Below are 12,456 nucleotides of genomic sequence, written 5' to 3'. Positions count from 1 at the left end.
GTAACCGTGTTTGCTGCATCACCCTTGTCAGTTACAGTGACCAGAGTATTTCTGATTCGTATTCTCGTCCACACACAGTTTTGCACGTGCTGCTGTGCAAGCAGCCTTCCTTGTAGAGTCCAGTGGTGGGGACAGCCCTGCGCGATGGTTGTGCAGGCCGAATGGACCCAACGTAGATGTCATGGGGGAAACCTATTATTGTGCAAAATACACCTCTCATCCCTGTAAGAGAAGCCTCTGAACTGGGCACATGATGTGAAAATGAGGACCAATGAGTACATCTTATCTGCCGGTTCAGACATGTGGGCTGAACCCTGAAATGACAATCCTTTTGCATTTTGTCATGTAGTTGCACCCCTTTGAACTGTGCTGCATCACACAGGTTGAAACTGCTGCAGAACTGTGTAGTGCTGCTTCACACAAACCACTAGCCACATGGAGCTATGCCCATACTTGCAGTTCAAGAAGCAACCAGGCCACAGTGTAAAGCTGTCGTTTTCTAATATGTTTTGGATCAGAATGTGCATATTTCTGTATCTCTTGAGTAAGGGTTTCACTGCCTCCATTTCCCACATATATATATATTATGCTGAGCCAGGTTCCTATTTTGCATTTTCTTGCTTGCATTTTCTTGTTCTTAAAAAGGAAATATGCATCAGTCATAGTGCATCTGGTAGATTGTTGTTTTTTGCAATGCATTGTGTAGCTATTAACCTGATTTTTGCCATTGTGAGGAGCCATGGATTTCAGCTAGCAGGGCTGAAGTTATGTGCTTTTACATGAGATACATTTTTCTTATACAGTACTTTATAGGTAGGGCCATACAATATAATTGAACCTTTGTCAGTGTTGTAGCCTAGTAACTGTTAGACTATTGAATGGTTCCGGTTGACAAGTAGGGAGTACTTCTTTCGTTTATCATGTTTGCAAATGATGGGATCTTTTCCAATGGACTTGTTTTAATCTTAATTAGAGTTTATCGGCAAAAGTCTGCATGACATCCTGCAGGCACAGATTCCATAAATAAAAAAAGAATGTGGAAACATTGGCAAGATTCAGCGATATTTAAGGCAACTGATTCTTGTAACAGAAGCATGAATTTCCATTTTTTTAAAAAATCAAATTTTAACTGTGACTCTGTTCTTTACTTTCAGAATTTACACTCCAAATTTGCTGCAGCTCTGACAGCAATTATGAGGGTCATTTAAAAGCTTCCTGTTAGGAACCAGATCTGTTTCCACAAGAGCCCAGCTCATAAACATTACAAAAAACAGGCAGTCTGGGCCACCTTTTGCACAGATTTTTTTAAAAGTTGTTCAATTTCGTTAGTGACCTATTCTGAAAAGGTGCTAGTCGCACTGGTGGAACACCAAAGGGGTAAAAAAAAAAAAAACAAAGTGGGAGGAAGAGAGAAGAATGGTATCCAAATATAGCACTTCCCTGTGATGCAAACTGAATTAATTACTGCCTCGAGTTTGGACTGCCAGTGCCTACTCCGAGATCACGCCCTTTGAAGCAATAAAAGCAGCAGCTGTTTCTCCCCCCCCAACTCAGTTCCACCTGTTCCTTCCCCACCCTCATTTCCTACTTGATGACTAAAGCAAAAATACAGGAGGGACACAAGTGTGTATGGTTGGGGGGGAGGGAGAGAACCTATAGAATAAGAATCAGAGTTGCTGCTTCCTTTCTCATTGCTTCGGATTGTTTAAATGCACCGGAGGCGTGATCTCAGGTGCCAACTCCAGCCCTGATGCCTGGTTTTCGAAATAATGACAAAATGGTGGGCAGATGGAAAGCACCAAATAAAAATCCTAACTCAAGAAAGGTAGAATTATGTTGTGGACTGCCCTGAGATCTGCAGGCATAGGGCAGTGTACAAATTTAATATAAATAAATAAACAAACCCAAGTAATAGGTAGGTCCTCGATGATTATATGAAGCACCCAGAACAGTATGTCAAATTGTAGCTCCATACAGACCATCATTGAGAAGCCAGGCAAGAAAACATACCACAAAAGAAGTATACAGGTGCCTCCTATTGTCTATCGTGTGTGTGTGTTTTTAGATTAAAACAAAAAATTAAAAATAAACTGAAAATTCACACTGTGACGGAGCGTTCAGCCTGTGTTAGCACTGGTGTATAGCCTTTCTCTTGAGACCCGGAGTTTTACCACTTGATGAGATTCTTTACCAACAGTATAAACTGCTGTGTGCCTTAGCATCAATATGGAAACATAACTTTTTTTAGGGAAATCATTTGAAAACTTAACACTCGCGCTGTAAATGTTCAGGGCTTCATAGAGCACGTTTTTGCCCTTATTCAGGGTTGTGTGTATTCACGAAAGAAACACAATAATTCAGCAATTACAGTAAAATGATTCAAAGTAACTAAATTGTCAGCATTTTCTTATTCTGCATTATTTTTTCTGCTTTCAAGTCTTCCCTAAGAATTTGGCTCCCCACCCCCACCCCCAGCAATAAATTGCCACTGTGAAAGTAGCTTTCGGTACTTGAGAGTGCACAAAATCTTTGGATTATAATGGCCATAATACATTTGGTTCCAGTGGTTGTGGCCAAATCCTGCTGCGTTCCTAGTGAACAGTGAATGTGAAAAAAAACTTTTTTCTGCTTTGAAACTTCTGCATCACTTTGTGGTCTAGGAGCCCTGCCTTGGTTTCCCTCTCTCAAACATATTGTGAGCGATGCTGTTTTGTTTTCTCATCTTTGAAAGCTAATAGGACTGGATTAATTAATTGTCCAAGATTCCTCCAAAACAATGTCCTAATTCTTCTATTTAGCTGTTGCATATCATACACTGTTGTTATCTCTTCCACCAGATTTTTGCAACAAGTTGTTTTAAAACTGTAATCTCTTTGAGGAAGGGGAAAAAATGAAGTGTAGTTGAAAAGGCAGTTATGCTGAAAGATAAACACAGCAATATTACTTATCAAATTGGGTACCCAGTTGTGTTTGTGTGTGTGTGTCTTTTTTCTTGCCTAATTAATACAGCATATAGCTTTTGCTATATATACAAAACCTATAACAGAAAAAGCTTTATAACATGTAAAGTATGTGACATTATTTTACCCATAACTGTACTGGATATGTATCTAGGCCTGAGAGCAGAGATAACACAAATATAAGTGCTCTGCCTGTCTAAACATGTTAAATAAATGAGCATTCACTATCACATTCAAATACATTAGTGCATTACTTGCATAGTTAATTTTCTTTTTAATGCTTTCTCGCGTGACACTTGCAGCACAGAGCTATGGTATATCTCACTCTTTGAAGAAAGTTTTCCTTTTAAGCCAAGCTCTACTGTTTGAATGGGGCTTTATGAAACACATCTTTGGCATACCTGAACAGGAAGTTCAGAGGGCATTGGGACAGTCAGGCAGCCAATGCAATGATGCATGCATATTAATGCATAAAGGATTTCCCCCCCCCTTTGCAAGAGAGGGGGGAGTCCAGGATGAAAAGCCCAGGTACGGGTCAGGTTCCAGACGGGGAGAAAGGGAAGAATGAAAGTCAGTTCTTTTTAATGGGGAAAGTGAGAGAAACTTCCTCTCCAGAATTGAATGCAAAGTTTCAAGGAAGGAGGTGGTGCGCCGTAGGGGGCCCTCTTCCAATGGAGGCATCTGGGGGAGGGGTGTTAGCGTCCCACTTCCTGGTTCCCACGCGTGGGCGGAGATTCCCCCCCACACACTTTCCCAGGGTTTCTACTGCTGCTGCTGTTGCTATCAGGATTTCCGGAATCCAAAGCTCATTTTAGCATCTGAGCTCCTCCAGAAGGATTTGAGAGGCTGACCCTACAAAGGAAGTGAGGATGGAAGGAGGAAGAAGATGGACAGTGGACTTGGTCCATCTGTCTCCTGCGTCCCTCCCCACAACCTCTGACCAGTCTCTCCCAGGACCCTCAGAGAGATCTGGTGATGGAGAAAACAGTCGGAACTCTAGAGGGCCACCTGTAGTTTCACTGGAAGTAAAGAAGAAACCTTTTAAATGTGTGGAATGTGGATTTTGCTTCCGTCATCGTTCACACATGAGGGTACATCAACAGATTCACAGAGGAGAGAAGCCTTTTGAATGCATGGAATGTGGGAAATGTTTTAGCCGGAAGGAACACCTTACTTCGCACCAACAAACTCACACTGGGGAGAAGCCATTTAAATGTATGGAGTGTGGAAAGAGCTTCACTTATAGGGCAGATTGCAGAAGACATCAGCAAACTCACACAGGGGAGAAACCATATAAATGTATGGAGTGTGGAAAGAGCTTCAGGGATCGGCCAGCTATTACTAAACATCTACAGACTCATAAAAGGGAAAATAAAGTTTAAATGTATGGAGTTTGTGTGGCATTCTGGTGTTTGCATGGAAATTTGCAGGCAGATGTATTAAACTAGTGCACAAGACGTAATGCTAGATGATATGGGGAGGGTGTGAACCTGGAGTCTTGGTGGTGAGTGAGCTGAGTTTTTTGATGCCCCCTTTTCACTGCCCAAATGATGGACCTACCTTGTCCTTTCAATCAGCATCACAGTTGAGATATAACAGGTGCTCACTATCTGAACTTTGCATAATCCTTTGAATACCATTTTTATAATATGGTTTTCCAACTGAATGAAAAGGTTTCTGTACTCAAAAATCATTTGGTATTTTAAAATTCATCGGCTGCATTTTCCATACCACTGGAACACTGGCCATGCCCTGTGCTACTCATCAGTGAGCTTTGAATGTTTTATTGTTAGTCAATAGACCATGATTAGACAATTTTTAAGATCTACAGTACCTTGCTTTATCTCGTAATCTGTTTGACCTCTTTTCTTCCTGCCATTTATTCAAATAAAGTTTCACAGTTGAAGATGGCAGATGGCAGCAAATCCCAGCAAGCAGTAAAAATGACCTTATGAGGGTATCTGAACCATGTTTTGCATTGGGGTATTATTTGTTTGCTTATGGATAGTCCCTTGGAATGCACGGATATTTTACTTAATACATGTGTATACAGATAGCAATATGGTTTGTGGAATGGAGAGGAAGTTGAACAAAACGTCTGGCTGGATAGCAACCAATGAAAACAAATATATATAGATATATCTATACTGACTTTCTAGGAATGTCCACTGCGTAGCGCTGTTTGAGACAATGGATTGCAGAAGAGTTAAAGAGGTGTTGCCTGCCATTCATTTGTGGTATTGCTTGCGCAGCTTCTGGCAATGTTTTCAGCATGGCTGCCTCAAAGCATGGCATAACACTCCTGTAAAAGCAGAAAGAGAGCCTTAAAGGCAAAGGGTTTCCATCATTTCCCAGCAAAATGCAGCTCCCCTAAGCAGAACACGGTGCTGCACAATATAAGGTTTGCCCATTAAGCATTTCCTTCTTTGTGTATGTTTTCTGCACAGGGGGCCAGCTTTGGTGCACGACGACAAAAGCCATTGCCGAGGGTGAAGAGCTCATTGCCTTCGTGGTGGATTTTGACTCAAGGCTGCAAGCTGCCAGTCAGATGACTCTTACTGAGGGGATGTATCCTGCTCGATTGTTGGACTCGATACAATTGCTCCCTCAACAAGCTGCTATGGCGTCCATTTTGCCTACAGCTATCGTCAACAGTGAGTGCTGCTCTAGTACAATTTATATCTGAACTATTATTTAAACATTGCTATATTCTTACCACATCACATTAACAATGCCTATCTGTCGGGTTTAGGATTTCTCTGAATTCACCAGCATAGGCTTTCAAGCCAGGAAAAACAACAGATTACCAGGTTCCTAGACCATGGGTAGCTGACGTGCTACCATGTTTCTGGATTCCAACTCCCATCAGCCTCAACCATGATGGGAGTTAGAGTCCAATAACATCTAGAGGGCACCACCTTGGCTACCTCTGTCCTAAGCTGTATTTCTGCAGATGAGACTGCAGAATCAGCTGCCCCGGGGAAAGTGTGACATCCCCCCCTTTTTTTTTCTTGTGAGAGAACAGCAGCCAAAATGACTGCCACGATCTCATGCAATTTCAGGCTGCACTTTGGGGGGGGGCATGGCACCAAAAAACTCACATTTTGGGGCACCACACTGCCCCCCAAAACCGCTTTTTGGGGGCTGTGATCTTGCGTGGGTCACGTGACTCCCCTGGGAGTGTGGACCCAGAAGATGGCATCCTGGATTTCGGCCACATCGTGCTGGCAGGTATGCTTTATGATTGAATGCTCTCCCAAATAAATCACTCCCTCTGCTTAGAAAGCCAGGTATCGGTGAAAGGATCTTAGCTTAGCCTTTTCCTTGGCATGCTAGGTTTGCGTATGTGTACGTTCCTGCTTTTAATCTTTGATCCCCCTCCCATCAATGGAGGATTAAGTTCTTCAACTAAATTCTACCGTTCTCACAGCCAATGGACCTGTTTGTTTGTTTGTTTCCTTGGGAAAATTTTTACACAATACCGTGTTTCTCATATTATAAGACACGTCTTATATTTATTTTTTCCTCAAAAAAACACACTATGGCTTATTTTCAAGGGATGTCTTATTTTTTTCCTCCTCCTGCTGCTGTGGTCGGCATTGCTGCTGCGCCTATCACTATGTCTTATTTTCGGGGTATGGCTTATATTCCTTGAATGCTTAAAAATCCTGCTATGGCTTATTTTATGGGGATGCCTTAAAATATGAGAAACAGGGTATTTTCTGATTGAGGTTCCACTTGAATGGTTCCCTAATCTGGCTACCAGGGGAGAGGGAAATAAAATACATGAATGTATAATACACACAGGCTGTGTACCTGTTTTCTTGACTCCAACTGCAGAGAACATGAAAGATAATTGTTAGATAAGTGAGCCGTATATATTTCGTATTGATGCCCAGACCCAGAATTTACAACAAAACAAAAGAGAGGGTGAGGAATTACTTCTCGCACCTGGTTTCTTTTGAGCTCTTATGTGTTGTTTATTAATCATGCACTATGCTGCCACCCTGCTGTTAAATGGGTACTTTTAAAATAAGAAGATCAGGCAGCTTAAACTTGTTGGGCTAAGGCTTGCCGGCAGGAGTAAACTATGGCTTACTCACACCTGGTTTGTTTCCCCCCCTCCCTTGTAGAGGACATATTCCCCTGCAAATCTTGTGGCATTTGGTATCGGAGCGAGAGAAATCTGCAGGCTCACCTCATGTACTACTGCAGCGGGAGGCAACGAGAAGGAGCTCAGCTTTCGGAGGAGAATGACGACAGCATCCAGCAGATATCCAGCATCTGCCCTTTTCCACAGTGCACCAAAAGCTTCTCTAACGCAAGGGCCCTGGAAATTCACCTGAATTCTCACAGTGGTAAGTGAAATATTTGCTCCACTGGAGTCGGCTTTCCTTAAGACATTTCAAACTTAATTCTCCGCCCCCCCCCCTTTTTAGCAACATGCCCATGAGAAGTTGTAAAAAGAGTGAAGCCACAAGCACTGAACTCAGTGATTACTGGCTTATGCTGCAGTAATCACTTGTTCTGTTTAAGATATTAAAGTATCACAACTGTCCTACCTTTTTCTGTACTAAATGGGAAGATCAGACGAGGCAAAAGCCATTCATGATATGACGGATGCTTGTTAGGTGATATGAATGTCAGAACTTAAGCCTTAACTAAATGGTAGTCCTGGGACTGGTGCTGTCATTGAGATAAGCGTAGCATCGTGCTGTTATCCCCATAAGGCTGATAAAGGTGGGGTCGGACCCTGCATTGAAGACTGCCAGGCTTAGAGTCTGGGATGAAGGGGAGAGGGTCTTAAAAGTCCACGCTGAATGTCCTTTGTCCCTGTGTGACTCATGGTCACAGAATGTCGCCACATGGCCAGTCACCGCATAGTGTTCTGTACTGACCAGCATGTGGGTGATTTGGGCGTGGGTAATTTCTGTGGTCCAGTAATTTTCTACTTTGGTTTAGGCTTTCATCTGCTGCTTCTCTCTGCTGTTGGGGTGGTGGACATATCAGAATTGTGAGCCCCTGGGTGACAGGGTGTATCTGATGGAATTTAAGGGATTCATCATAAGAGTCCTTGGGGAGTTTTCTGTTGGCATGGCCAACACTTCTGTTGGAACCCTAATTAGCTGACATGATGCCGACATGGCTTGGGTGGTTGCCATGATTGCTCTCAAGCCTTCTCCCACAAGACACAGCCTGTTCATCTTATTTGGGGCAATAATGCAGCCTGAATGCAGGTAGTGGAAAACTCCGTGTGAATGTGGCCAAATATAGGTAAAAGTCCAGCTTCAAGAATGTCCTGTAGTTGTGATGGCAGCAAAGGAAAGACATCGACTGAGTGCCACCTAGCAATGCTCATCTGGGTGCTCTTCTGCCTTATTCAGCCTGGCTAGCAGAAAGGGCTTATGGGTAACCTGCTATGACTAGCTTAGTAAGCACTCGCTAAGACTCTCACATCTCTCTCTCTCAGACACACACAAGCACTTTTGTAACTGCCCTGGGAATGTGAAGTGTGCATTATAAAATTCAGAAGTAAGCTTATAAGGATTTGTAATTGCTTTCTGTTAAATATATTCCGGCGGACAAAAGACTCAAATTAACTTGTTGGTTTTGTTATTTTGTTCTTACCCCTTTCTCAGGAGTAAAAATGGAAGAATTTCTCCCCTCCGGTTCTAGCCTGAAATGTACAGTATGCAACTACACCGCAGACTCCGTGATTAATTTCCACCAGCACCTGTTCTCGCATCTCACTCAGGCTGCCTTTCGATGCACACACTGCCATTTTGGCTTCCAAACTCAGAGGGAGCTGCAGCAGCACCAAGATCTACATGTCTCTGGCAACAAACTTCAGAGAGAAAGTGATACTGAACACTCTCCAAGTGGCAACGAAGAGACTTTGCAGGCAACTGCAGATCTGCTGAACAGGAATGACGGCTCCCAAAGCCAAAAGACAATGCAGACAAAGGATGCAAGTTCTGACACCGAGCTCGACAAATGTGAAAAAAAGACTCCCCTTTTCCTTCCAAATCAGAGGCCAGAAACGCAGCCTGTCACAAATAAGCAAAGCTTTTCCTACACAAAAATAAAATCTGAGCCATCTAGCCCAAGGCTTGCCTCGTCCCCAGTCCAGCCTAACCTGGGTCCTTCTTTTCCAATGGGACCCTTTCTTTCTCAGTTTGCTTTCCCCCAGGACATCACCGTTGTTCCTCAGGCCTCTGAGATCTTAGCCAAAATGTCCGAGTTGGTCCACCGAAGGCTGAGGCATGGAAGTAACAATTACCCCCCTGTCATTTACAGTCCGCTCATGCCAAAAGGAGCTACCTGTTTTGAGTGCAACATAACATTCAACAATCTAGACAACTACTTAGTGCACAAAAAGCATTACTGCAGCAGTCGATGGCAGCAAATGGCAAAGTCACCAGATTTTGGCAGCGTTTCAGAAAAAATGCCGGAGGCTGTGAGCCCCAACAACGGTCAAAATTCTATCAACCTTTTGAGTAGCACGCCTCACACTTCAGATCCAGAGAATCAGCTCCTTCAGGCTTCCTGCCTCAACTCCTCCACTGTATTAGACATGATTGGGCCAAACAGTAAGGGGCATGAAAAGGACTTCTCCTCACAGGTGAAAAAGCTGGCTAGTGCTGCCAACAGTGATGAGAAAATGAACGGGAAACCTTCCGATAGCAAGAGCTCAACGACGACTCCTTTAATTGAAGGAGAAAGTGATCCCAACAAAACCACGTGCGAAGCTTGCAATATTACCTTCAGTAGGCACGAAACGTATATGGTCCACAAGCAGTATTATTGCGCCACACGTCATGATCCTCCCTTGAAAAGGTCTGCTTCCAACAAAGTGCCTGCTATGCAGAGGACGATGCGCACACGCAAGCGAAGGAAGATGTATGAGATGTGCCTGCCGGAACAGGAGCAGAGGCCACAGCTGGTCCAACAGCGTTTTCTTGAAGTGGCTAATCTCCCCAACCCTTGCACATCTTCTCAAGAGCCGGCAGATGGCCTCGGGGAGTGCTACCACCCGCGCTGCGATATCTTTCCAGGCATAGTCTCGAAGCACTTAGAAACATCGCTGTCCATTAACAAATGCATCCCGGCCTCAAAGTGCGACACACCACATTCCACCACCGTTTCTTGCTTGGAGATGGACGCGCCTATAGATCTCAGCAAAAAATGCTTGTCCCAGTCTGATAGGACATCTGCTTCCCCCAAAAGGTTGCTGGACTACCATGAATGCACAGTATGCAAGATCAGTTTCAACAAGGTAGAGAATTACCTGGCGCATAAGCAGAATTTCTGCCCCGTCACTGTGCATCAGCGTAACGAAATGGGGCAACTTGACGGCAAAGTGTTTCAAAACCCAGAAAGCGAACGGAACAGCCCCGAGGTCAGTTACGAACGGAGCATAATCAAATGTGAGAAAAACGGGAGCTCGAAACAGCCTTCTCCCAACGGAAACTTGTTTTCTACGCACTTAGCAACTCTTCAAGGACTTAAGGTCTTCAGCGAAGCTGCCCAGCTCATTGCTACAAAAGAAGAAAACAAACATTTGTTTCTTCCACAATGCCTTTATCCAGGAGCAATAAAGAAAGCTAAAGGAGCAGACCAGCTTTCTCCATATTATGGAATAAAGCCAAGCGATTACATTTCCAGTTCCCTTGCCGTTCACAACAATGAAGCAGATCAAAGTACAAACGCAGAAGGTGATTCCCTGAAGGGCCAGACCCCCTCCAATGGGTGCCCAGTCCAGAAGAAAGAGTCTCTGCCGTTGCTGCCAAAAAACAGAGGCATGGTTATAGTTAACGGCGGACTGAAACAGGAGGAAAGGCCTGCGGCAAACCCTCAGCAGGAGAACATTTCCCAGAATACCCAGCAGCATGAAGATGGGCACAAATCTCCATCTTGGGCCTCTGATAATGTTTTAGCTGCCAATGAAAACGTCTCTCCAACCATTCCTGCAGCAGAAGAACAGTTGTCTAGTATAGCAAAAGGCGTGAATGGGTCTACTCAGGCACCCACCAGTGGAAAGTATTGCCGCCTGTGTGACATCCAGTTCAACAACCTATCAAACTTTATAACTCATAAGAAGTTTTATTGCTCGTCACATGCAGCAGAACACGTCAAATGAAAGCATTTGGCCCCACCCAATTTGGTACCTGTCTTTAGCATATTGTTCCATACGAGTCTGAAAGAGAGCTGTTTGTATTACTTCTGGACAATCAGGCTTTAATTCATCATTGCTGAGTTAAAGACTTTAAAGGTGTACTTCCATTACAGTCCATTAGTAAAGTGTATTCTTGGTGCCATTTTCAAGACAATTAATTTATTTTACCAGCAGTATTCATAGCTGTAGTTTATTTTTTATTTAAAAAGAAACGACAACAACTTTATATTAAAGTCATTTGTAATGTTATTGTATAGTTATTGTGTAGCACATATGGTTTGCACTGTATAGTAGATTTTAAAGAAAATAGTCACAAACTATACGGAAAAGCATTTTAGAAATAGCTTCAAAAGCACCTGTGTATCCTGATTTTTTCCCCTTATATGCTATTGCAGATATATGTAGATGCTAAAATATAACTTGCAAAACGTTTCAACTATGCTGTAAAGTTCGCCTTAAAATTTCAATTTCAATTTTTTTTATTAAAAAGAAGAATTTGGCTCAATTTGCACTTTATATTTTAGCAGATACAGTACCTTAGTCACTAGGCTTTGCATTTGTATGTAGCAGTATGTTTCTGTCTACTTTCTTAACCCGAAACGTCCGTTAAAACGAAGATGGCAATTTCCCCCCCTGTATAGTACTTGTATTTTCTTTTGCTGATGCATCTCTGTCTCGATTTTTAAACCTTTGCTGTTAAATGCAATACTTTATAAAGAATGAACAAAAATTACTGGAAGCAGTATTGTAAGTAATGAGGTCATATCTATCAGTTTTATCTTTTGAAAGGCACAGTCAAAATGAAAACCTTAACTCAATGCTGCAAGTATGAATCTAATTCATTTATAAGATATATTTAAATATAAAAGTAGCAATACTGCAACTGGTGATCACAGAGATAATGTTCTACTTCTGATAGAAATAATTTCTCAACAAATGTTGTTACTATGCATGTATATGGATGGAATAAAATTCCACATCGTCGGATACTGTTCTGGCAGTAATTCATTCATTTGCAAGGGCTTCTTAGTATATTCATTTGGGTGTGGGTGTGGGTGTGGGTGGGTGTGTAATGTACCAACACAACACATTCGATTGTAGAGGGTCTGTGTCCCATGACAGTATCTCATCAAACAACATATAAGGAGGGGGATGAGCAATCTGAAGCTGTTCAGGAACGGAATATTTCTGGTCCCAGTCACTTAAGCCACATAATTCGCTCAGTGAGTGGTGGACCCCGGGAAATACTCATTTCCCTTAATTGAGTTCCGTTCTCACCAAGGCACACTGAAGTTCCATGATGACTTCAAGTATATCACT

The 12,456-nt window shown here is 42.8% G+C and overlaps 1 protein-coding gene across 1 annotated transcript in view; it reads left to right on the top strand.

Moving 5' to 3' along the window:
• ZFPM2 (zinc finger protein, FOG family member 2) overlaps positions 1-12,115 on the top strand; it is a 321,346-nt gene extending 309,231 nt beyond the window's left edge. The window contains exons 6-8 of the mRNA XM_035125261.2: positions 5,408-5,614; positions 7,094-7,318; positions 8,600-12,115. Coding sequence (XP_034981152.2) covers positions 5,408-5,614; positions 7,094-7,318; positions 8,600-11,100 — 2,933 coding nt within the window. The 3' untranslated portion in view covers positions 11,101-12,115. The remainder of the gene's footprint in view (positions 1-5,407; positions 5,615-7,093; positions 7,319-8,599) is intronic.
• The last annotated feature ends 341 nt before the right edge of the window (positions 12,116-12,456 follow it).

Source organism: Zootoca vivipara, chromosome 8 (genome assembly GCF_963506605.1).
Source record: "Zootoca vivipara chromosome 8, rZooViv1.1, whole genome shotgun sequence".
In the NCBI taxonomy this organism is placed as follows: domain Eukaryota; kingdom Metazoa; phylum Chordata; class Lepidosauria; order Squamata; family Lacertidae; genus Zootoca; species Zootoca vivipara.
Note: the sequence above shows the minus strand (reverse complement) of the source record. Positions and strands in the feature narration are given on the sequence as shown.